Source organism: Artemia sp. Qi Xiang Cuo, chromosome 3, assembly GCF_049724085.1.
Source record: "Artemia sp. Qi Xiang Cuo chromosome 3, ASM4972408v1, whole genome shotgun sequence".
Taxonomy (NCBI): Eukaryota; Metazoa; Arthropoda; class Branchiopoda; order Anostraca; family Artemiidae; genus Artemia; species Artemia sp. Qi Xiang Cuo.
In genome coordinates, this window is record NC_142796.1 from 14,571,673 (window position 1) to 14,599,430 (window position 27,758).

The 27,758-nt window shown below is 36.5% G+C and overlaps 1 protein-coding gene across 1 annotated transcript in view; it reads left to right on the top strand.

The window, feature by feature from the left end:
* Positions 1 to 4,879: 4,879 nt before the first annotated feature.
* LOC148953795 (uncharacterized) overlaps positions 4,880 to 27,758 on the top strand; it is a 65,570-nt gene continuing 42,691 nt past the window's right edge. The window contains exons 1-3 of the mRNA XM_089085638.1: positions 4,880 to 4,995; positions 14,279 to 14,439; positions 22,725 to 22,841. Coding sequence (XP_088941764.1) covers positions 4,917 to 4,995; positions 14,279 to 14,439; positions 22,725 to 22,841 — 357 coding nt within the window. The 5' untranslated portion in view covers positions 4,880 to 4,916. The remainder of the gene's footprint in view (positions 4,996 to 14,278; positions 14,440 to 22,724; positions 22,842 to 27,758) is intronic.

The window sequence follows — 27,758 nt, forward strand, 5'->3', positions numbered from 1 at the left end:
TCTTCGTTCGCAGAATCATCTCTCTATTCTTCTAAAGAAAAATTCAACTGTGGAAAACACTCTAAAGACGATGCAAACTCAGTTTCAGTCATGTTTAAGAGACATTCTCGCTTGATAATTGCTGCTAAGCACAACTGCCATAAGAGTCATTTGTGTGCCGCGCATGCATGTATGAAACCCCGAAAAGCTTTGAAGAAGTGTGTAGTCTCATGTCAGAATCAGTGCTAGGCTAAAAATTGCTCTGAAGGTGCTCCAATCAATTTCTTAATTCTTGCCACAAAAGACACTATCAGTAAGGCAAACAGAATAGCTTTTACCAAGGTTGACAGCCTTGAAGCTGTATTTCACAAATGTGAGTTTTACAGAACCAACCTATGGTCATGATAAGGTGTTGTGATCACTTCAGATCTCTGTAGAAAAAAATTCCTGGTCTTCCATCTTACGCGGTCGGCTTGTTCATTGACTTTAATTTTTTGTTTCTGAACCCTCACGACTTGCCTTTATTGAATAAGACGAGAAGCAGAAGAGCTATTCAGAGCCTTTGCCGGTAACTTTATAAGCCTGTTCTACATAAAGGCCATTTCTAATATACTGAAAATAAATGAACAAAAGGAATTAGATTAAGACCACTTCGACAAGTATACTTTGTCATGAAAGTATGCTACGGAATGGCTTTCTTCGCGAGTAATCTTTTGACCAAGATGATAATCCAAACTTCGTTCACATAGCTATTCAAGACTTTGCATTACAGGAAACCCTCAAATGAATGCACGACCCAACTTTGAAGATCCTATTTTTGAGATTACCAAAGTTTTGGCAAGGAAATTTTTCTATAGAACTCACCCCTGGAATTTTAAAAACTCAGCTAGAAAATCTAGCATACCTGAATATGGTAAAGCGAAAATTGGGGGGGGGGGATTGGAAACACCTGGATATGATCGACCTCCCAGAAATTATGGATCATGACAATGTTTCAGATATGGAATATTGGAGATACGTTTAGAACCTTAAGAATTGTGACAGAGATATAACCTTTTCCTTGTCTTAAAAATTCTAATCCAATGGGCATTGAATCTATTCTTTGGTCATTTCCTGGTCGAAAGACCAGGAGTGAAAAATTGTTCAGTGAGTGAAAATACATCAAACAGAATATTGTAAGCGTTTTGACAAGCCGACAGCCACTGGTCTGTTGTAGTACAAATAAAGAATGAAGAGAGCTGACACCATTGTCATATCAATGATTTGGGATTCTCAAATGCAGAGAAAGCTAAAGTGACCAAGTCCAACTTTATCGTAGAAGAAGCAGCTTTACTGGTGTTTCGGCTTTAGTTTTTTTTTGTAAGTAGTTAGTTTGATAACAAATGAAACAAGACATTATCAAAATTACACCTCAGCTACGATACGGGCGTACAGATAATAAGTGTTAGGTCACAAGGGATTTACGAACTGTCTCTATTGTGACAAATACTTTTTGAAATATTGTTCACGTGAGGCTTCGTCGGGAAAGAACACTACATATGAGCGGGGGATCCAAGAACTGAGTGCTACTATGATTGCAACTAAAACCTTGTGAATGCCCGCTAACTTCAGCTTCAGGTTTGCACAATAGCATCCGCACTGAAGACAAGAGGTTAAGGGTGAGGTTTTATATTTAGGAATCCTGTTTTGATGATTTTTCTACATTGAACAAGCTAAATAATAGGGTAAGTTTATAGTGAACCATTTTAAGTGGACGACTCTACAGTTGAAAATTTTGAAATTAGTCACTGAAAAGCGTATTTTCTTACATTTGCCTCTTAGCAGGGGCGAATCTCCACACTTTTATTGCGGGGGAGGGGGATAAGAGGGGTCTATATCTGGATAGTCAAGGGGTATGGGATATGTAATAGTTTTTTTTTAAAATATAACTTTTGAAATTTGAGAATCTTACTGGTACCGGCAGTCAAGGGTCCCGACAAATTCGTGATCAGCAAGGTCGAACTTACCAGAATCTGTTCTCCAACAAGTTTTACTTTTACAAGAAGGGGAGGGGGTCAAGATTTTTACACTTGGCACCCGGGCTATGTGAAATATCCACACGAAAAACCACACGATTTCGCGCATCATGTACTTGTAATTTGAATACGGAGAGCACGGCAAGGACTTTTCATGGGTTTTCATAGAGTAAAAATGGATTTGCCAACTATCGCTGGAATTACAATGAGCAGCAACTGGCAACCATAATCCAACATTCAAAGGTCAAAGAAGGAGAAGCAAATATTTCAAAATTTTGAAATTAGAAGAAATTCAAAAACACCCCTCATAATCCACCTCAGATCAGCTTAACACCCCATTTTGACTTGCCTGGGTCCCAGTATCTACTCCAAGATCTTACAATGATTGAGCTGAATAAAGCAATCAATTCAATCAAACCCAAAACATCTTGCAGCCACGACCAGATCCATCCATCTTTGCTCCAACACCTTCCAATAGAGTTTAAAAAAGTACTCTTATCTCTCTTCAACAATGCCTCGAGTAATTCCTTCTTCCCATCTGCTTGGAAAACATCACTCATCATCCCCATATTAAAACAAAATAAACCCAAAGAGGACCCCAACTCCTTCAGACCCATTATGATTACCCCAGTTCTGGGAAAATTATATGAGAAGATAATTCACTCCCGATTGTATTGGTCTGCTGAGTCTAACCACCTCATCCCACATACCCAAACAGCATTTAGGAAATATAATTCTTCCATTGATGCATTTGTTTGCCTAACCAATGCCATATCTGAGTGTCTGAAAGACAACCAAATCCTGGTTGCAGCCTTCTTGGACTTCCAAAACGCATATGATAATATCCAACATCCACTCCTACTGCAAAAATTATCAAAAATGGGTTTTCCAATACCTGTAGTGAATTTCTTTAAAAGTTACCTATCTGAATGCTCTTTTGTTCTCCAAGTAAATTCCTACATCACTTCCAAAAAGTCTGTCTCCAAAGGCCTTCCCAAAGGTGCTGTCCTCAGCTGTCTCCTGTTTTCACTATATTTATGGGATCTCAACCTACCCCAAACAAATATTCAGTTTGCAGATGATATAGTCCTATGGTCTACCTCAAATGATTTTGAACTAGCCCAATCCAAGTTACAAAAGTCGCTTTATGCCTTTGAATGTTTCTCCAACAATTCATGCCTACCCACCTCCCCATCAAAATCAGCTATAGTACAGTTTCATAACAGGAGAAATCCCCAATCTGCCCTACTAACCCTAAATGGTGTTGTCATCCAAGAGCAACAACACATCAAATATCTTGGCCTCACTCTAGACCAAAAACTAACCTTCAGGCTCCACATTGAAAATGTGAGAATAAAATGCCTCAGGAAAATGTGTATCTTACAAAGGCTACTCAATACGCCTTGGGGTTGCCATGAAAAAACTCTAATAAATTTCTATAAGACTTATATTAGATCTCAGATTGATTATGGACTAATTGTATATGGCTCATGCTTAAATACCCTACTATGCAGTCTGGAGACTGTCCAGAATACTATGATCCGTGCTATACTTGGCCTCAGGAATCACACCAAAACCAACTTCCTCCTCAGTGAAAGTGGTCTCACCTCTATTACCATGCGTAGAAACATTCTACTTGCCCGCTACTTTACAAAAATTGAAGGTAACAGTTCCCATAGATTACATGACTGGCTAAGAAACCCTGAAGCTTTTAGGGGCCTTGCACGGGACTTTGCAACCACCCAAATGACCTACAACATACCTTCATCTTCCTTATTTCAAATTTACCCCCGGATACCTTCCTGGGCTAACCTCTACCCAGAAGTGAACCTTTTGTTTGCGCCAGCTATTAAAACAGACCTTTCCCTTGCCTATGTAAAATCATTATTTCATGAATTAGAGTCTCAGAGATATATCCACCACCTCCCAATTTTTGTGGATGGCTCAAAAACAGATTCCAGGACTGCTTGTGGAGTCCACTTCCCATCTTTATGTCTAGCAGCTGCTGAAAGGCTCCAAAATGATGTGAGTATCATGACAGCTGAAATAGCTGCCATCAACATTGCATTGGAAACCATTATAAAGATGCCAAACCCCCCAAGAAACACCCCGCTTATAATTTATTCAGACTCAAAATCAGCCCTTGCCTCAATATCACCAGAACATTCAGACTACCCAGATAATGATACCTCCACCACTCTTGTACTATTGAACCAACTACTTAAACAAGGTATATCGACAAAATTCCAGTACATCCCAAGTCACATGGGTATAAAAGGGAACCACAAGGCAGATGAAATAGCTAAATCTGCCCTTCAGCATGAAATAATTTCTGGAAGACCTATCCCAGTAAGAGATGTAAACCATTGGCGCCTAAAAATTTATCTAACAAACCAATGTCCACCAAACCTTTCTCCATTTACATCCCGGAAAGACTCAAAGATGTACCACAGAATACGATCAAATGCTACTGGCCTTAACAGCCAAACTTATCTCTATCAAAACACAACCATTCCAACAGTAATCAGCCCTCTTTGCCGCCTATGTCAAACCTCTGATGAGACCATCAACCATGTTCTTTTTGGTTGCCCTGTGGCAACTCTCAACCATAAAAAAGAATGGCTAACTTTATCTGCTATATTCAAGCGCCTCAAGCTAACCCCTAATATTGACCAACTACCACAAAGGAGACACTCTTCAACTGATGATGCTGAATTGTTCAAAGCTGTCTTTAACTGCCTAAATATAGGTGGTTTCATCAATGATGTATAAATCCTATTATTGAATAATAATAGTATAATCTATATATTTGATTTCCCAGGACCCCCCTGACATAATCAGACAATACGAAAAAGGTTAAATGGATTCATCCGAAGCCTATAATTGAAGAAGAAGAAGAAGAAGAAGAAAAGGCCAAGTAGTATGAATTCTAAGGAGGCCAAAGGATCGTCTTTTTTTTCGACTCGGTTTTCCTTGAAAAGAAAACCTAATGAAACTGTTGGTATGTTCTAAGCCCAGGGGGTAAGACGATGTGGTAAAATTGCAGTTTAGTAGCTCTTCTGATGGAAACATTAAGAAGTGGAAGTAGCCTAGAACCATCAAGTTCCTTATTTGACAATTTTCTGATTAACTCTCCAATGAGATAGCTAGGAATTAGGATATATTTAGGGCAGTTTATATTGCTAACCCATGAATTAGGTGAACATAGGCTACCATGCATTGCTTTTTTATGCTCTTTCTGGATATAATAGGCTTGTCACTGTTCAGAAATTTCAATTGTAAGCCCATAACATACCGTTGAAAATGACAATTTTCTCTCTATTAGGCAATATAAAAGAGCTAAAAACAACAATCATTACTTCATCATATGCAAAATAATTATAATTAGGCTAGCCTAACACATTTGAACTTCAGCTCCTCTATATTTGAGGATAAAATTTGGTCAATATATACCAAATCATATTATTGAGTTAGGACTAAAGTGAATACACCATTTGATGCCTTTTTTTATGCTGATTACAAATATAATAAATTATTTCAGCCCCCCCCCTTATATAGGCCAATTTAGGGTTAGGTTAGGTATAGCCTAGCCTATATAGGGGGGGGGGCTGAAATTCATTTCCAATAGAAATGCTTATTATATTTGTAATCATCATAAAAAAAGGCATTGAATGGTGTATTCACTTTAGGCCTAGTCCTAACTCAATAATATGATTTAGGTAAAAAGGTAAAAGGTAAAGGATGCGGCACTTAACCCTTAAGGTCCAAACCGGCGGTGCTGATCTCCGTTTCGTGGCCCTTCAGCCAGGAAGTGCAATGGGGGGCTGGGGGCCATCCAACCTATGCTTTCGCAAACCCTTCCTGTTTTACCTTCCCCAGATTTCTCCAGGTACCCATTTAGAGCTGGGTTGACTCTGGCTAAGCTTACAGGGTCACACCACTGACCCGCGTCCCAAACTAAGAAACTGACCACACCAGGGATCGAACCCGAATTCACGGATTCTCAGCCCAGCGCGCGTCCACTTAGCCAGAATGGATATGATTTGGTATATATTGACCTAAAATTCTACTTTAGCTACTTTTGGCCATCTTGGAATGGGTTTAGGTTAGGAAAATGAAACTTTCAGGGATGGGTGTACAGGCCAAAGAATGTCCTGGGAAGGTATTTTGAAGTACCTACCTCCACTCCTTCTCCCTCTAGAGGGTCCTGAAATTTGCCTACATGTTAGGTCTATACCCATTGAAATTTTGACAGAACAACATTGTACCATAATTTTCAGTTATCAGTTTCTTTCTCTCTGGTTTTAGGTCTGAAAATGCAATTTCAGTTAGCCTATTTGAGCAGAATTTTAAGCCATATCAATGTTTTAATTCCAAAATTTAGGAAAAGTATTTGCATATCTTTAAAACCTTATAAATTGGGATTGAGCAAAGTTTTGAAGCTTAAAACAATTTTGTTATGATTCATTTAAGTAGAATATTTATTTTGCAAGGTCTCACATTTATAATTCAGAGATTTTTAAAGGCCAAAACACTCTAGAGGGATAAGGAATGGAGGCAGGCACTTCAAAATACCTTCCTAAGACACACTTTAGTCTGTAGACCAATCCCTGAAAGTTTTTTTTTCCTAACCTTACCCCTTTCTAAGATAGTCAAAAGTAGCTAAAGTAGAATTTTACCTATTTGAGTGATGGTCAGTGATAGAATATAGATTTATATCTCACAACACAAACATGTTTTGCTAAAGGTTGTGTTTGAAACAAAGGCTATATAAAACAAACTGAACTGAAAATATTTACAATTTATTGCTATGCTGGGTAGGTACAGGTGTCTGAAAATGTTTCATTTTTTAGCATGTTCATCCATCACTGGCTTATGATTTTTTTAAGTATAAGGAGATCCATAAAAAAAATAGAAGAAAAATGAAACTCAGAGAGGAAAGAAAATAACAAAATGAAAAATAAAATCAAAAAAGGTGAAAAAACAAGGATTTTATGAGCCAGTGGCAAACCATGAAAAAGAAGAAATAAGCAAATATTTCAACAAGGACCTCTGCTGAGTCATCCTCAGTGCTAAACAAAAAAGAAAGAAAAGAAAAAAAAAACAAAAATCAAAACTTTCCAAGTTTACTTATCAACAACAGAAGAGAAACTAAATAAGAACCAGATTGGAATCAATGAAAAAGAGAACTACCAAGATGATTGGGCAATAATCCTTTGTTTTGCTATTGCTTTGGCTTGCCTACAAATCCATTCATCATTTGATATGCAAATAAGTTCTTTCAAGTTGTACCAGGTGAAAATGAGTGCTTCAAAATTAAACTGTCATAAATTGGGCTTAATGAAATATCTCCAGTATCTCTATTTATTGCTAAATTTTGGTTCATTTAATTTTTTTTATCTCAATTACCTCTTTAAAAGTTTCTGGTAGGCTGTTTGTGCCACTGGCTGACAAAATCCTTGTTTTTACCTTTTTTCATTTTATTTTTCATTTTGTTATTCAATTACCTGTTATCTCAATTACCTCTTTAAAAGTTTCTGGTAGGCCATTTGTGCCACTTGCTGACAAAATCCTTTTTTTCACCTTTTTTTATTTTATTTTTCCCTTTTGTTATTGTCTTTCCTCTCTGAGTTTCATTTGTCATGTATAGCCAGTGTGGTCTAATAATGTATTTATAGAAGAAAAAGCATGTTTTCATAGACACCCTTGATGGTAATAAGTTAGAGATATCCAGAGTCAAGGTAGGGTGATATCCAGAGATATCCAGAGTCAAGGTAGTATTGCAGCAGTTTGGATTCTGAAGCCATGACAGAACAGTCCCCTAGAAAAAGAACTTTGAGCTAAGATTTCTTTGAGAAAAAGCCAAATAAACTTTCTCAGAGGAAAATTAATCTCATAGTAGACTACATAAATGCAACCTCTTTACTGTAGAGAAAAAAACTTTCAAAAACCTTGTGCACAGCTCAACTCTTTATGCAAGAATTATGTGTTGAGACACCCTGTCTACTTGTATAGACCAGTGGTTCTTAGAGGTGATGACAAATCTGAAGAAAAAAATCTGCTGACTTGGATTGTGACTACACTACAGCAGATATGACTTTTTTTTATGTTTGATAGTAATAGTGTTTGGATAAGCACAGATTCTTCTTTTGACTGTAACATGCAATTTTGTTTATTGAGGTTTCTGGATGATAAAACCATCTGATTAAGTCTTTGAAAGAATATTCAGAATTGCAGGAGGTTTTGAAATGTTCAGTACAACTCTACCATTGTCTACGCCTATAGAATGTCTTTTTTTTTGTTTGGGGTTTGGTTTTCACTACATAGCAGAGTCAGCTTGGAGATGAGAAGTTTAAGAAACTTTTGTTGTTAAAAGCAAACTCTAAACTTTGATAATGAATTTTGGGTTCTCCTGTACTAAACGCACTCTTTTATATAGTGCTAGTTTGGTTAATGCTAATGAAATAAAATAGGATGAATATACAATAGTTTAGAAACAAATTTGGGCTATATATTGGCACATTAGGGGGGAGGGGCTGGGTATTAAATACATAACCTAACCTAGGTACCTTCTGCCCCCCCCCCCTAACCCCCAAAACATAACAGTTTAAATATAGTTCCCAGAGTGAGAAACCCCTGAATACTTTTTATCAGATAGCATCAAATCTTTGGTTTTGTCAAGTGGATTTTTGTGATTTTGTGTTTTGTGACTGGTTTATAAAAGAGTGCATTTAGTACAGGAGTACCAAATTTTGTAAGAATTCTCATCATAAAGGGTATGCTTTGAGGAAAAGTTGTTTTGTAGCCAGAGTAATTTGCATTTAAAATATGTATTTTGCAGTTAAATACAAATTACTTCCCCAGTAATGTACTTCCAATTACTAATTAATTACTTTGAAGTATGAGTAATTTGTATTTGTAATGAACTACATTTTAAAAGTATTTCCCACAACACTGACCTTATCTCCCTCCCTTCCAAATGTGCAAATATATAGACCAAATAATATATTTTTCTCATATTCTGCCACCTGTTACTCTTGTTTTTTCACAGTTGACTCGACTTGTATCACTACTGTCCTAATTTAATCATTGCTTAGCTCCCTCCCATATTTCCATGCCATTTTTTTTTTTTTTATCTCAAGCCATACTTGGGTTCCTTTATTTTTAACCTTAGAAGCAGTAATCAATCCAAACTCCTTCATCTCTTTTGCTTTAGTGAGGAATCCTGTGTGCAAAAAGTTAAGTGCTGGAGGAAGGCTTATACAAATTTTTATTCCTGAGCCCTTAAGCATGGATATGTTTTGCATAACTAGATAAGCTTCAGTTTCATTCCTGAGCCTAATTAGCACTGGATTAACTGCTGGTTTACATGACTAACTTTGATTATGGCTTCTATTTGTAATATTGTCAGTTTTTTCTCCTAAGCAGTAACATTTCTTAAGGTGATGCAAAATTTTAGGGTATTCTTAAGCATGTGATCTTCAAGGGATTGACTCAGATTAAGATCACTTGGTAAGTTATGTATGATCAAGTTTGAGTTTCTCTCTTTCACTTCAATAAGTAGGATTTTATGCTTGGGCAGCAAGTTCTTCTGCTTTGGCTCTTTGAGTGACCAGCTTAATTTGACTATTTTTCTGTCTCTTTCTAAAGCATCATTGATTAACTCTTGTATTTTGGAAGACACTCTGTTTACTGCAGTGATTAAATCACCATACCCAAACAGAAAAATAATTTTACTAAAATATCATAAAACAAGACTTGCTTGCAAGGGAGGTGTTTAACTACCCCTTGAAAATCCTAAACAATGTACTGTTGAAAGAAAAATTCTGTCAAGTAAATTCCTCAGATGAGAGTATAGGTATCTAGTAATTGTGCAATAATAATCCTTTTTAGACTCAAATGTAATCTGATTACAATAGCTGTTTATTTGATATATTGATCTTCACAGTATAGGAGCTTGATTTATGCTAAATCTAGAAAGTTGTCATTATGCATCAAATTCTGTTGATATCCTATAGGTAGCTTTTTTCTAGACAAGGTAGGACTTCTTTTCCAATGTAAGTAGATATATCTTGATCTTCTAAGAACTGAAGTTGACATTTGTTTTCCATAAATAAAGTTCCTTCTGTGATTTTCTACTTTGAAGGTTTGGCTCTGTGAATTCTTTGCATTTGTATTAGTAAAATACCCTAGCTTTGAAGCTTAACCTATTAGGAACCATATAAAATTGCATACTGAAAGAACTTCATATTATATCTTTGAGAACCTAAGCAAAATATCCATATATTGACTGCTTATAAGTATGGAGTTAATATTTATGTCATCAAATCAATACGTGATATGTATAAAAAGCTAAATGCCAGAGTTAAGGTACCATCTCACCTGGTGTGGTGAAATTCACTCCTTCAGTTCCAGTAAAAAAGGGTATGAGAGAGTGCACTGTTACTTCTCCCCCCTTGTTTAATAATACTGTCATTGTGCCACAACAGAATGTTCTAACCACATGTATATTTAGTGGTATTGATGTTTTGCTAGCTAACTATGCTGATGACATCCTTAATATTAATAGAACAGCCTTTGGAATTGAGGAAAATTTTGGAATTCTCGATAGGGAGTATAAACGTGTTGGTCTTTTTAATTTAATGAGAGTAAGACTGAGTTCCTGGTGTTCAATCACTGTTCAGATTTCCCAACAAATGTTCAGTTAGGTGAACATGTTATTAAAGCGCAAGATACACTGATGTATCTTGATGTACCAATTAGGTCAAATCTTTGTGCCAAATGGCAACTTTTGAAAGATTTTTTTGCCAGAAAAGCTAGGAATGCATACAGTTTACTAGTTGCATTAAAGTTTAAATCTAACTGCTGTATCTTAGCTACTGTTTATAATGCATTTGCTGTTCTGCATCTACTTGCCCTTGCACCATTTTGGTCTCTTCTTACTGCTTCAGATATTAAGGATAAACTGAAGTATTTCTACAAGTATGCAAAATATTTGCTAAGGCTGCCTCTCTGGACTAATAACAGCTCACTATACTTGCAGTATGGAGTTGCAAGTCCTGTGTTCGCAGTGCAGAAAAGAAATGAGAGATATTGGAGGCAGATTATTCATGAAAGCACCTCTGAAGTTGTCCATTGCTGATAATGTGTTTGTTCTTACATATAGTTGCCCTTATTTGTATTTTTTTTCCTGTCAGTTCTTCTTTGTTTTGGTTCTGTTTGTATTTGTCAGAATTTATTTGTTTCCTTCCATTTTCTTTGGTTATATTCCATCAGTGTTGTATTTTACATTTATGATGGGCAGTAAATTTATACATACATACATATCTCTCATAAATTTTTATGAAAAAAATACAAGAAATCCTGATTTCAGAACAGAAGTTCTTATTTTTTTTTCAAAAATTTCAATTTGATATTTGTTATATTTCAGACATTCAATATCCTGAACACTAAGGAAGAAGACATTTACTCTTCTATATCCAAAAATAAAACTTACACTAAGAAGTAAAAATAAATAATGGCTTATTTCACATATGCTCATTGACTGCAGTAAATAGTACACAGTCTCAATACAGGTAAAAACAAAAACAGTGCAGATACAGAGTTTGACAATTGTACACACAGGACTTATTTCAGAAGTTCTCTAATTACATGTTGATCTTACAAATAATAACTTACAATAATCATAACTAATCTGGTTAAAGTGATTAAAGTGGATACAGATTTATTACATATAAGATATAGTTGTATGTGCTACCACAAAAAACTGTGACCCATGGGCCATGGCTCATAATTGCTACAACACTTCACAGGACCTTGGCACTGAAGGCCTTGTTTCTGCTGTACATCCTTTTACTTTCTGGTAGTCTGTTCTGTTTTACTTTACGAGCTGCTTGCATTAATTCTTTTGCTGATAGCTTTTCTATGCTGGTTTGAAAGTTCAGGATAGTAGTTTGGGATGCAAAGGGGTAGCTTGAAGACTGTGTTTGAAGGACTAAGTCTGTTGGTAACCATCAAAGTAAAAATAACTCTGAAAAGGCATAAACTTTTGATATTTTGCTTCATTTTTTACTATCTTCTCGTTTTTGTCTTAGCCTGTTTGGTTTACAATGTGTCCTGATGATTGTGTTGCTGATTTTATAGATCATTCCAGAAATAAATTGCTTAAATGGTATTTTTGACCAATATTATATAAATAAAATAACAATTTTATTTTGAAACGCCATAAACACAGTCATGCCAATCAGTGGCAGTTTTTGTCATAATAAGACACTTAACATATAAAACATGAAAATAACAGCCATTGCCATCATCATGCAAAAATATACATTGATTCAAAATATCACAGATTCAAACTAAACAGAGTCAAACAAAAAAAAGAATAAAAGAATAATGAACTAAAGAAAATAAATATATACAATTATTGACAAGTGGGTGCAGGATTAAAAATCTTGACAAACAAAGGAACAAAACTGCTTGCATACCACATATGCTGTGCTGGTACCAGCTGAATTTTTGGTTCCGGTTGTGCTACATTTTGCAGGAGCCTTTGGTGTGAAGGGAGATTCTCCGTGCGGGGGGGGGGGGATTTCCACAAAGCTGCAGATTATCCAAAATACCAACACCAAAATTAAAATACAATTCATCATGGTGTGTCGAAAGAGTTTTAAGTGAAAATTGTTTCAAAATGGAGCAATAAGGGACTTTGGAAGATTTTGACACTTCCAGAAGAGCTCAGTATTGGATCCTTTCCAGGTCGTCCTTATGGTCTGAAGTCAGGCCACGATGCCAAATGGGACAAGCATATTCTACCAGTGGTGTGACAAATATAAGAAAAATACAGAATAGGTGGGGGGTTGGAACATCATGATCAGTAAGGAGTTTTAAAGAAAGCATACCCAGGTTTGCCTGTTTTGATCATCTCCTGTGTCTGTTTTTCCCACTTCAGGTCATGTGTGAGATATATTCCAAAGAGTTTGATATCCATGATGCCTGAAACATTCTGCAAAGCAAGGGATGAACTGTCCCTCATAAAAGAAAAAGTTATTATGAGCAATTTTTCATGATTGATGATCATTTTTTGCTCCTCAGCTTGGCATGGTAAATTTGCCAATATTCTGTCTGCCTCACTTGAAATACTCTTTTCACCTAGCTCCAGTACGGATAGATTATCAACAAACTTAAAGCAATCCAACTCATCATTTGCCAACTCATTAACCATGACCAAAAAAAGTAGAGGGCCTAAAATTGTTCCCTGGGGAACTCCACAGTAAATTGGCTGGGGATCAGAATAGGCTGATTTATACATAGTTTTTTTAATTCTACCCAAAAGAAAATTTGCAATTATTCTTATCAAATATACATCAACATTAAAATTTGTCAAAAGCTTATGGATAAGGGTTCTATGGCAGATCAGGTCAAATGCTTTCTAGGTCAATTGTGATGAGGTTGACCCAGCATACTGGTTCATCTAGATGCTTTAAAATTTTATCAAGCAAACTAGCTAAGTAATGGCTTGTCAAACTCTTGGGAATGTTACCAAATTGCTGAGGGTCAATTTTATGCAGAATAAAAGTTTTCAGCCACCCAGCAATGAAACTTTCATAAATCCTGCTAAAAATTGATGTCATTGTAATAGGCTGCACACCAGTAAAACCACAGGGGGCACCTTTTTGGGGATAGGGGTTATGAATTCCCTTTTCCAATTTCGCGGATACTGGCCTGACATTGTAATCTTTTTGAATATTAAAGTTAATGGAGTACTCAAAAATTCAGGAAAAGCCTTAATGAGGTCAACAGGAATTGTGAGCGGTGTAATACTGGTCCTCTTCAGTTTCATCAATTTGAGGCAAACTTGAGAATCTGTGCTGATTGGGAAATCCACAAGATCTGGAGATGCATGTGGAAAATCCTCCGAGTTTAGTGGGTGTTTTATATGTTAGTTTAACTATGTAGTTTAACTGCTGTATGAAGTCAGAAATAGATTTACCTTTTTGATAAAAATATTTACACTCATATATTGAATAAAATATAATTTTGAATTATGTAATGAACTGTATCTGTATTTTCAATAAAAGAATATTTGTGTTTTCATTAAAAATAATTCATAGATGATGTTATGTTATGAGGAAGGTGTTTGGATCTCGTGATAACCAATATTAATTTCCCAAAATTTCGTTCTGATAATAGAAAGAATCGTCCAGCCACTTTCTATAAGAGCAACACTAATTGGTCTTGATTTAATGTTTGGAAATCTCTTGCTCTTAACATATCTTTTATTGTAGATCAGCTTCGAAGTTCAGATGAATCTCATGTTTCTGCTAAAAAACAACCATGTTTCAAAGGTACACCTTTGAGTGTGTTTAATCAATTGTATGGTACTCAGAAATTGAATACAACTACTGAGGGGCCACCGCACATGGAGAAGCATACAGTTTCATTTCAGGTACAAAATTTACATTTTTAGTGCTCTAGGTTTTTTAGTCTTTAGGGGAGTTATTTTTAAATGCTTGTTCTAATATCTGTCTTAAAATCTCCTGCCACACTGTTAACTGTTACTAAGATTTCAATACAAGTTGGTAATAAATGGAACTTGGTATTGAAATAGAATTTAGTAATTTTCTGCATTGGCCAACAAAAGTTTGTAACCTCCAACAGTTGCTTATTTTTTCTTACTTCAAGCACAATAAGAGAAACTAACATTGTACTCTGGAATTTTAGTATCCAGTCTATATAGTTATTGCCTGCAAGTATTCATCATGTGCAGCACTATTGCACTAAGTAAAGAGCAATATGGCTGCAATGTATTGTTCATTTTTGTATATTTAATTTGTTTTATACCAGGCCCCTTTGTATGGGAGGAATTCAGGGCCCTCTATAAGAGTTGGGAGAGGGCCTATTTAATTGGAAATTGAAACCTCTAGTGCCCTTTTTAAGATTCAAAAGTGATTGGAGGGCAACCAGCCTCCCCCCCCCCACCTTTTTTGCTGTCCGTCCCTGAAAGACATTCGATCAATATTTTGAGATGACCATTTTGTTCAGCATGGTTGAAAAGTCCAGTAACTATACCTATTGGGATGACATTACCCCCCCCCCCAAGTCCTTGGGGCAATGGTTGTAACTTCTTAAGTTTGCCTATTGTTAACAAATTGGATTTGTTATTAGGAAGGGTAGGGGCGATTTTTGACCCTTAGTCGCCAAAAAGGCCAAGGGTATTGAGGTAAAGCTTTTGGGGAATATTGAGGGGGATATTGAACTAAATCAAAACACATTATGTGCATGTAGGTTGTCAAAAGTGTGTATCAGCAAAATCTCTAGAATGGTTTAGGGTATTAAGTTGAAACATCTAGAGTATTAAGGGGAATGCTGAACAAACTAAAAGACACTATATGCATACTACTATGTCTTTTAATACAACTGCTACTACTAAGGCTAAGGGTATTAAGGGGAAATTTTCAGGTAATATCAAAGGTAGGTTGAATTAAATCAAAGCAAACAATGTATATGCAAGTTGTCAAAATGGCATGTCAGCAATATCCCAGGAACACCAGGAACATCAATATTAAATTAAGAGTTACAGGGCACGTTGAACTAACCAAAAGATACTATGTGAATATTATTACTACTACTGCTGCTACTATTATTATTAAGGCTAAGGGTATAAAGGTGAAACTTTGAGGGAATATAGAACGAAATCAAAACACACTATGTTGATGCAGGTTGTCAAAAGGGCATATCAGCAATACCTCAAGAGTGGCCTAGGCTATCAAGTTGAAACTTTCAGGGCATGTTAAGGAGAATGTTGAACTCACCAAAAGACACTGTGTGCCATGGGCGCCCATAAGCTGAATTCTCGGGGGGGGCCAAGCCTCGTCTAATTGGCACTTTTAATGCTATATAATAGAAATCTCTAAGCAAAAATATAGAACTAAGGCAGCATCATTCAGCCAGGGGGGGGGGGCGGGAGCCCCCTTGCCCCCCATATGGGCGCCCATGCTGTGTGCGCGCTAGTAATTTTACAGCTACTAATACAACTACAGCTATGGTTACAAGGGTGACACTTTAAGGGAATGTTGCATCCACGGAAACTATGTGCATCCAGGTTATGAAAAGAGTATCTGCCGTACCTTAGTTGACAAAAATTTGATTCATCCTGATTGTTGCCTTTACTGTGCCACCCATGACGAAAACACTCCTGGTGTTGGCTGTCCAAGTTACAAAGTGTAATTCTTATTTTCATGGTGCAAGAAAAGGCGCTTTTTCTCTATCTCCACTTGAGAAGAACAGTCACCAGAGACAGCTGCCAAAAAGGAGTTCGATTACCATCACCTACTTAAGTGGGAAGCTAATGGGTGACTTACAAGAGACGTAAAAGCATAGCCAGAATGGTTTCAACTCTATAGAAGCCTAAAGATCATGCAGATTTCATGATCCATGCAGATTTCATGATATACCCATGATACAAAGTTATGCAGTAGAACTATCATCAGCAATTAATATTGAAATTAACATCAGAAGCCCAATATCTAAATAGCCACTATATAAAAACCGAAAAGGTTTTTACAAATATTGCCTTTTTTAACCAATAGGAATAACTATGTAAATTAAAAACGAACAGAAATTAATTTTGAAAATACCTTTTCCCCAAAAGAAGTTTTTCAATTAAAGTAAAGAGCTACATTAAACCACGCGAAAATAAACTCAAATAGTGGTTCAAGTGTAAAACAAACATAAATCACTATGAATAAAAAAATGGAACCCAAAATGAATAGAAATTACAATAAATAATCAAGTTATACTTGAACAGGAGTAGGTTTAATGTCCTCTATGCATTATAAAGACCAAAACGTCATTTGTCATTTACTGAGAACACATTTTAAACGTTTTCTCTTTTATAACAATTAACCAAAATAAACTTTCCATTGAAAACTATGTGTCATGAATGGTCGTTGGAAAGGATTAATAAGAACAAAATGAATATTTGATATATAATGATGCTAATAGGAGAAAATTCAGGAATTCAAGGTTTTATTTAACTGTAGTTTTGATTTTTATTTTCCAATGTTGCAATGATAAAAGAAAATATATCTAATATAATACGTTTTCAGTAAAGCACAAATGACGCAATAGGCTTTAGACCATTAAGGCTAGGGAAGGGGGAAGTAGCCAAATTCCCGATTTAGTTATTTTTATTCGTTTTAAGTTTGACTTGAGTACTCAATTTCGTCTTTACTCGATTCAAGATGATTTATATATTTATATTACTGCCTGTTATATTTATGGTTGCTATGATTGTTTATTTAATTTCTGTTCATTTTTGGCTTCACTTATTCGTTAATAGTAATTTCGGGTTGTTTAAAATTTGAATTATCATTGCAGTTATTATTGTTATTATTACTTATTGAAAACCCGTCTTCATACAAAAAAACAACAAATGATGGAGCACTACAAAAAAGAAAGATAAAAAAGCAAAAGAGCACTATACCATTATGACAATCTAACTAGTGCAGAAGGAGTTAGTGCCAAGCATGTTTTGAAATCTTTTGGTTGTGTTTTTCTATACGTTTAACAACAGCTATAGTAGGATCCGCTATATAAAGACTAATGATGAGTTTTGACCTGCATGTCCAAATTGGATATATCAGTAGGTGTTTTGCGAAACTGAATAAAGTGGAGCGGATTTTCAATTTATCAGCGTTTGTAGCAATCTTCCTGAGGGGTGCAATGTAGAGGATATGGGAGAGAGCAGCATTGTTGGAAACCTATTCTTGCGTTCTGGACTCGCACGACCTCTATAAGTTCATTCATTTTGCTAGCATTTTACATCTAGGATGCTTAAATCATTAGTATAATCTAAGTCCTGGAAAGCTTTACTTCGACATTTGATTTCGGGTTGTCCATTGCCTTTGCTGTGCTCCTTAAGACAAAGTCCGTCAAAATAACCCATATAAATGGGGATAGTATGCAACCCTGCTTCACTTTCGATTAAATACGAAACCAGCCACTAACTTCATTTCCTACCTTAACCGCAGTAGTGTTATTCTCGTACCTAGCATTAATCACTGTAATGTATTTGTCTGATATACCATACAAGGATAAAACCTACGCTAAGACTCTTCTATCAGCTGAATCGAACGCTTGCTCATAAACTGAGGACTAAAGGTATTTGATGACTGGGGCACTTCTCCGTTATTAATCTAAGAGTCACAGTTTTCTCTAAGTTTAAAAGGTATCGTCATACTAAGTAATTTGCTACCTACATAAAACCAGGCCTCTATAATTACCACACTCAATCTTATCACCTTACTTAGCCTATGCAGGGGTTTAGTTAAGGTTTTCGTAAAATCGCTAGGTGCATCCCCTTTTTCAAAAATTATATTCATAATCTTCAGTAACTGATTTCTAGCATCTAACCATCATATTTAAGAAACTCATTTACCACATTATCAAAACCTGGGGCCTTATTATTTTTTAATCCTTTTAGTACTGTCACTAATCTTTTGTAATAAAATATATCTTCCTTCACATCCAAGGTGTCACAGACTTTTCCATTCTCCTCTGTATCTTTTCCTGTAACTCTATTCCGGTTTAAAAAATTATCAAAATGTTTCCAGCCCATCTATCTTTAACTTTTCCTTATCATTAATTGTGGCCTCGTTCCTATCTGTAACTGGGACAAGTCCAGATTGAATACTCCCTCTCAACTTATCAACATGCCAGTAGAATATTTTACTATTATGCCGTCTAGCTGCATCTTCCATATCTGCGGTGATTTTATCCATGGTCTCTACTTCACACTTGCATAGCTCATATTTTAATTCTTCCTCCCCTTTCTTTACATTCCTCTTATTTTCATATGATCTACCCCTGAGATAATTCTTGTATAAGCCCCTTTTCATCTTTGTTAAACATAAAGTATTTTCACTAATATTTCTAGCTTTATTTCTAACTTTCTTCCCTAAGACACCATCAGCGACTTCACAAACTATTTCCCTTAAATTATTCCATCCATCTTCTACATTGTTCAATTTTAAACTCTCTAGTATAGTATCCAGCTGTTCCTGGAAAGTTTCTCTCATATTCTTATTCTGGAGTCTACCAACGTCATAGATTCCTGGAAGGTAATTACCCTTCCTAAATTTCAGCTTTAAATTAACCCAAGACACTGCTAGATTATGATCTTTACTTTTAACGTCACAGGCAGCGCAATAGCGCTGTCTAAGTAAATAGCAATGTGAGCACAATGCGTTATCATTTTTTTCTTTTTTTTTTTGGTTTGTCCTAGACCAGGGCACTTCATATCGAAGGAGTTGTCGTAGAAACTCCGAAAAAGGCTCATTCGATTGAAATTGGAAGGGCTAGTGCCTTTTTTAATAGTCGAAAGTGATTGGAGGGCAACTGCCCCCCCCCCCCCCTGCCACGCCCACCAGTTCCCCAATAACATACAATCAACGTTTTGAGATAGCCATATCGTTTGACGTAGTTGAAAGGTCCTGAAATTTTGTCTTTGAGGGTGACACAGCCCTCAGGGCAAGGGTTGTAAGTTATGCTCGGGGGGCATATAGCCTAAGGTTTTTATAGAAAGGGTGACCGTATAAACTTCGAAGGTGGCCCATTGGGTTGGTAATAAGAAGTTCTAGTTCCCTTTTTAAGATTCAAAGTGATCTGAGGGTGGATACCCCCCCCCCCCCTCGTATTTTCTCGAAATGCATCTGGTAGAAATTTTCAGATGACCGCTTGTTGTCGCAGAAACCTCAAAAAAGAATCATACGATTGGAAATTGAAAGGGTTCATACCCTTTTTAATAGCCAAAAGTGATTTGAGGGCAACCCCCCCCCCACGCCCATCAATTCCCAAAACAAATTTAATCAAAAGAGCATATAAGGTTTTTTATGGAAAGGGTGGTCGTGGAAACACCGAAGGGGGCTCATTTGATTGGAAATCAGAGGTTCTATTGCCCTTTTTATGAGTTAAAGTAATCGGAGGGCACCCCCCCCCAACGTCATATTTTTCACAAATGCATCAAATAGAAATTTCGAGATAGTCATTTGTTCAAAAATATTCGAAAGATCGTATTATAAGGCCTTTGGGGTTGACCGAATCTGGGTCAACTTCAGGAGCTCTGAAGCTCTTTACTTTTCTTTGAAAAACTTGTTTTATGGAAAAAGTTTTTTAAACTAATCAATAACATCACTTTTATTTACTCTAGTCCCTTGTATTAATCCTGCCAGTCTTTGGTGTACAATAACAAATGATCAATAATATTAGCTGTCTTACCATCATGTGAATACCATGTTAACTTATGGGCCATTTTATGACCCAATACTGTGTTTGTTATAATTAGATTGTTACATCTAAGAAATTGCAGCAGTATGTTGCCAATACGGTTTTCTTTTCCACACCAACTTTACCTAGTCTAGGATGCCATCTATTCCTGTTTCTACCGACTTTGGTGTTAAATTCTCCCAATATAAACACCATATTTCTGCCTGGTTCTTTGTTTGTTTGTTCCTGTAGCTGTAAGTAAAATTCGTCTGAGTCACCACTATCTAAGTCAGTCGGATGTACAGGGGCTAATACTACTATGAGTGATATTCTGCACTTTTTTGTCCAAAATGAGCAACTAGCATTCTATTATTAACACCTTCCCAACCTTAACAAGTCCTAGCAGCTTCCTTATTCGTCATGAGCCCTACTCCCTGTCTATGCGCCCCATCCTTCCAGCGTGAGTGAATAAATTTTATATCACAAAATTTTATGTTCGCTATGCCTATGAGTTGCAATTTTCATATACTTTAAATCATTGAGATTATTTTGGCCTCGGGAAAAGCATTGGTCCTAGAAAAATTGCAGAACTGGGAATAACCCATTCTCTCAAGGTTACACGAAGTGCTTAAGACGGCTTAGAACTGGAGAGCAAGAAGTCCGTGGGACCTCCGGTTGAATGGAAGCTTTGTACAATCCTGGGCCTATCTTGGTCACAATATAGTTTAGCCGTTGGCGATGCTCTTCTATCAACAAGAGTCGAAATGTTGCACAGAAAATCTCAAGTATATTACCTCCAATTCATTATATATTCATGTCTACAAATATTATGCTACTACGGGGATAGGAGTATTGTTATTGATGTTAAAAGTAAAGATCTCACCTAGTAGTGTCTGGGAGTAGTCTAAAGCTGAAATTTAGAAAGAGTAACCATTTTCCAGGAAGCTATGACGTTGGCCAACTCCAGGATGAGAATTTGAGAGAAACTTTCCAGGAACATTTGAATACCAAACTGGAGAGCTTAAAATTTGACAATGTAGAAGATTGGTGGAATAATTTTAGGAAAATAGTTTGTGAAGTTGCTGATGGTGTCTTAGGGAAGAAAGTTAGAAGCACAACTAAGAATATTAGTGAAAATACTTTATGTTTAATAGAGAGGGTGGGATGTACAAGAATTATCTAAGTGATAGATAATGTGAAAATAAGAGGAATGTAGAAAAAGTGGAGAAAGTTTTAAAATATAAACGAAGGAGGTGGGAAGTGGAGGCCATGGACAAAATTTCTTAACATCCGGAAAATGGAGCCAGATGGTATAGTATTAAAATTAAAATCTAGACTAATATTGAAATCTAGACTTGCCCTTGTTAAAAATAGGAACGGGGCTACACTTAGTGATAAGTAAAGAGTTTAAGAAAGATGGGCAGAACGACTCGAGAATGTGTTAAACCGTGATAGAGTTACAGGAAAAGTTATAGAAAAGAATGAAAAAGATTGTGGCGCTTTGGATGTGAAGGAAGATTTGTTTTCTGCAGAAGAATTAATGACAGGATTAAGAGTATTAAAATATAATAAAGCGATAATGATAGTGGGGTAGATAAGTTTTTTTTTGATATTGTGGTTCTGAAGTTAAATATAAGCTACTAAAGATAATGAATACGATTTTTGAAAATGAGGAAGTACCTTGCAATTTTAGGAAATATCTAATAAAATCTCTCTATAAGAAACGTGATAAGAGTGAGTGTGGTAATTATAGAGGCAGTAGCTGGGTTTCTGTACGAAGCAAATTACTTTGTATGAGGATACTTTTTAGAATTAAAGATGCTGTAGATAAAGTTTCAAGAAAAAAGTGTTGTTTTAGAAAGGGGAGAGGATATGTCGACTAAATTTTCACTCTTAGAACAATAATTAAAAGTGCAGGAGTCATCAAACCCCTTTAGTCCTCAGTTTTATAGATTATGAGCAAGTGTTCAGGTGATAGAAGAACTTAAGAGAAGGTCCTATCCTTGTATGGTAACCAGATAAATACATTAAATTGATTAGTGCTAATACGAGAATAACGTTGCTGCTTTTAAGGTAGGAAATAAGGTTAGTAGCTAAGTGAACCTAATTTCTGCGGTTAAGGTAGGAACAGAGGTCAGCACTGGTTTCGTATTAAGTCAAGAGTTAGTCAGGGTCGCGTCTTATCCCCGTTTTGGACTTCGTCCTAAGGAGCACAGCGAAGGCAATGGGAGACATTGGAATCATTTCCCTGCTGTCACGGAACTGATTGGAAAAAAATAAATCTTTGACAAAATGTCGAATTGGGCTTCTTTGAAGTGGGTCGCGGGGAGTTCTATAGCTAAGTTTGAATTTCCGCTCTTGTAGAAGTCTCAATATTACGAGATCGTTTTAATGCCACGTTAATGGTTTTTATGCAAACTAAGGCCTATTGGAAACTTCTTTAATGATACATTATTTATTTTTCAGTTTTGTGGAAAGGAGTTTAGTTCGACTGCTACTAACAAGAAGAAAGCTTCTCAAGGTGCAGCACTTGAAGCCCTCAAATTTATGGTCAGTAAAGTCACCGATGGACTTGACTCGGAAGTAAGCACTTTTAGAAGTTTTTGACTATTTACATGGCTTTTGTTACGGTCCTCACGTGCATATATTTTATGTAAATTTTAACTAAGACTGTAACTAACAATGTTAACTAAGTTAACTTGTTAACGTGTTAACTTAGTTAACGTGTAAAAATCTTAAATAAGAATGTAAATAACTAAGAATGTAAATTTTTCAAAAGAGTTAATTTTATGAATTTTCTATTGGTCATGAATGCAAATGATATTTGATGAAAATGGGAATTTTTTTCATAAATGCGTTACTTAACGATAAGATAGGTTACGAATTTGAGAAAACATTTTTAGAGCCTTAATGTTTGAAAAAGAAAATCATATGAGTGCCGTCATTTTTATCAGCACATTTAAAACGCATACATTTTATTATTTTTGCTCCAGGAGTGGTCGTATCGTATTTAGTATGTATGACGCGTGCAAAATTACAGAAGATGACAAACTGCTTTTCAGAAAATTAATAAATAAGGAACGTGTTATTTTAGCGTCTGTAAAGGATGGAAGGAATTAATATGTAGTATACATAACACGTGCAAAATTACACAAAGTGACAAATGATTGAACAGCTGAAGAAAAAATACATAGAACAAGAAACAATTGCTAATTACATTCAATTGCGAGTGATAACTTGACTTACAATTAAAGAGTGGTATCTTTTGTGGAGATTAGGTGTTATAGTATGCTATTGCGGAGTTCAGATATTTTAAAAGATTATGATTGAATAATAAATGTGTTAAGCAAGAAGGAGGAATTGAATTCACGACAGAATTTCTTAATTCGACAGAAATTGCTGATTTCCCACCCTATTACGTGAAACTAAAGAATAAAACGATGATTATGTCAAATTTAGATATTTCAGAGGGCATAGGCATTGGAACACGCGTTTTGGAATGAATCCGATAAATTAAAGTAAAAGGCATGGAAAAAAGTCTGAGGTAATGATGCTCGAAAATGAATCGCAAGCAAGATCTGCAGTTATAAGACTTTTGATAACCAGTAACACAACGAATAAATCGAATCACAAGTGAAATTTTGCGGTTAGAAAAGAAGCAACTGTGAGAATCACAACGAGTTCCAGAAGAAAACAAATCCGATCATATGGATGATTCTGTGATGCATTAATAGGAAGGAGGAATTGAATTCATCCCAGACTCTTAACACAATTGCTATTGCTTATTTGACACCTTATGATTTAAAACATATCAAACCTAACCTGAAATCATAACATCAAGAAGGAATTCACATTATCTGCAGTTAGAAGACAAGTGACAATGAGAATCAATATATACAAGCCTGCCGCGTGCCAGGTGTCAGGGCCCGGCCTTGAAATTGGCTAAATATTTTTTTCTTAAAACTGGCATATTTATATTTCTGGCCACAGAAACGATCTAAATAGTTCACAACTTTACGGAAGAATTCATATTATTCCCAGGGTGGTTATATCGAACCTATGGTGACACCATGACATCAAGAAGAGACTCATATTGTCTGTGGTTAGAAGACAAGCCACATCGTGAATTAATACATATAAGTAAGCCCATGCTCGCCCGGCGGGGCTCCGGGTAAAATTCTGATGTGCCCTTGCTCTTGTAAAGTGATAGCGCCCTTCGTTTCAAAAAACGACATTTTTAGAACTGTATATTTTTAAATTTTAGTTTTAAATGTCGAGAAATTAATTTTACGAGAGCTTGCCTACGGCTGTATGTAATGTATATGCTATTTAAGGCATTCGTTCTTTATTTTCCTTGCCTTAACAGAAAAATAAAGCGAATTTACTAACATTTTAATGCCAGGTTGGCAACTTAGCAGGTTTGCGTTAGTCATTATGGGCTTGGCACTCGAGCAATCTGTTTGGACAAACAACGCGACGGTCACCCACTCTAAATGAGTTGGGACGCCACTGTTAACCATCTAATTACTCATTATTTTAGTGAGGTGGTCGTCCGCTGGCGGGCGGGGGGCTGCGAGAGCGCTAGTGAGGTAGATCTTAAATGAACTTCCCCGAATTTTCCTACTGTTTGAGTGTCGCGTCAATTATTTGCTCTGTCTCGTGCAGTCCTAAGTCAACTATCGGTCGGTCTGCGCGTGCAAACGGGTCTAGGCGTTTACCTCCCCCCAGAAAACACCCCCCTCCCCCGCAGAAAATACCCCCTTCCCCCCTACCTTGACTGGTTGGACTCACTTTCGATTTATAGAAAAAGGACTAGAACTCTCAATTTCTGATGTAATGAGCACCTTCCAAACTTTCTACGACCATGAGGTGAAGGTCGGGATTAGGAAGTGGGAGATGATTGGAATGAGGAAGGTTGGGATTTATTCCTATACGGAATAAATTTTGCTTATTTTGGGGTTTATTTTACTCTTTACTTTCATAATAACAGCGTAGACCAGAAATATTCCCAGACATAAAGAGGGACTAAATATCAATTTTACATTTTTGATTTGTTTTTTTTTTGTTTTTTTTTGTACCCCCCCCAAAGTCCTGGATACGGCCCTGGGGATTATACATCAATTTTGACCTCTACCCTCCCTTCATCTCTAACTCAGGACTAATTCTGTATTTTCCTGAAGGCTCAATGAGAGTTGGGACCCTTTGAGGTATCTCCCTCCCTCCCTAACTATATTTAAACCTCTCGGATGCTGGGAATGTTTCTGGTCTAAGCTGTTACTATGAAAGTCAAAAGTGACTAGAGAACAACCAGCCGCGGGGTGAGGAGGGGTGAGTAATTACTGAGAAATTACATTTCTCAGTAATTACACTGTCACTAAAATCTTCACAATGATTGGAAATCTGATTTAAGAAGCAATATCATTAAAGATAAAGGAAGCTGTAAAGTTTTCGAAATTGATGAAAAAAGCAATTGATATTTCGAGGAACGATCAGTGTCTATTTGGGTCTGATTTGTGTATGGGCTTAAAACACTGCTTGTTCCATTAAGAGATATACTAGAAGAGGTTTGAATCGCCATAGGAAATTATGTAACCATTGAAATATACCCTTTGTGTTATTGACTTTGTCTTCTTGATATGCCCCCGATTTTTTTAATTTTACATTATCCTCCTTTTGGACCCAGGTTTTGGAAGAACCATGCCCATGAGCGGAGCCTGTAATAGTCTAACTGCCAAAATAACGAACATAGTACCAAACCATGTCCACTCTTGATGTTATGCATACCCGGGTTCCTACTGATGCGATTTTACGCAAAAACGTCCTTTTTTGTGTGATCCGTCAAATTTACTCCGTTTTTGCTGCAAGTTTCTGTGTGACAACGGTTCAACGGCTGTTTTGAAATTTGTTTACTGAACCATTGTAAATCGTATTAATTATTCTGAATTGAAAGCTTTGTAGAGCCATAAATTGCCAATACCTAAGAAATTAAACATTTTTATAAAGATGTATTCAATTAACAATTGACAAAAATCATGAGGGTCGTGGTTTTTTAACACAAAATTTTAATAGGCGAGTCCTGGGGGGATATTTCCAGGGAAAGGAGCCAAATAGATAAGACTTATATTTTTCATTAGGTATAGTTAGTCTCGGCTCCTATAGGTTAGCCTTTGACTTCTAGAACAAGATTTAGCCTATTCCTATGCATGTGCTTTTTAAATGTCTCATAATATCTTTGCGCTTCGGCGGCTGCAGTGACTGCTGTGGCGGCTGCTGCGTTTCGGCGGCTGCGACATCTAGAACAAGATTTAGCCTATTCCTGTGCATGTGCTTTTTAAATGTCTCATAATATCTTTGCGTTTCGGCGGCTACAGTGAACCGTTTCTGTGTGAACATTTTTGCGATTTTTCTGCATCCGCTATCTATGAGCCGTTTTGCGTTAAAAAAAATCGCACCAGTGGGAACCAAGGGATATGTATTAAACTTATTGCTCAGTGATATTACACAGATCCTCCCGTAAACTATTTCGTTTTTCGGTTTTTTGCTTTAAGAAGCTGGGGTCTTTTTGAAGGAATCATTGAATAGCTGACAGATGTATAGTGAAGAAAAGCCATTTTACAGGCTAAGAGCAATTGAAGCTATGCGTTGATGCAGCCGAAGCGATGCCACTGTTAAAATCAATTGGAGAATAAAACAACTGGACCTCTCAGTCCCTGATTGATCAGTCTCGGCCAGCAAAATATATTTTTTTTTATGAGCTGAAGACAGGATTGTTTAAGGTTTCCATACAGGCACGTACGCAGGAATTTGTTTCGGGGGGGGGGAAATCCTTCAAACCCATTATTATGTGAGAAAAATCAGAAAATTATGGGAAAATGAAAAAAATCACGAGTTTTCGGGGAGGGGGGGGGGGCAGGCCCGGAGCGTTGGCTGCAGCTAAAACATTTATCTTGACATTTATAGAAAAAATTGAAAGCTCATCCGAAAAATACGCAATTAAGGATATACCCATTGAAACGGATTTTCGATTGCTGATCAGTACTGATGTTTTCTGTCGCACTATACCCATCATAGAGCATCTTTTCGCCTCATAAAAGATGCAATAATGTGCTAGGTTTACAAGAGCGGTTTCAAGCTTGAATTTTAGTCCCTATTATCGTCGAGATTTAAGCAAAGATCATAGAATTTTACATACTCTCCTTCCAACCCTTTATTGAATGAGATACGGCCCTGCTCCTGGCCATTCAGAACGATCTGTAATTTATTATTCTTGCTTATTAATAGCTTATTCAAATAATCTAGCTCAGCTGAACATACTTAAACACAAATATAGGATAGAGAACGGAGGACAGGGCTATATCCCACACCAGGATTTACTCGAAGGACCTCCTAGGGCCTTGAAAAATTTGGATTTGAAACCAAATTTTGTTCGGTGCCAGGCCCAAGCTTCCCCTGACAAATATACCCTTTCTTAGGCTCGGACGTTTTTTTGGCTTGGAACTA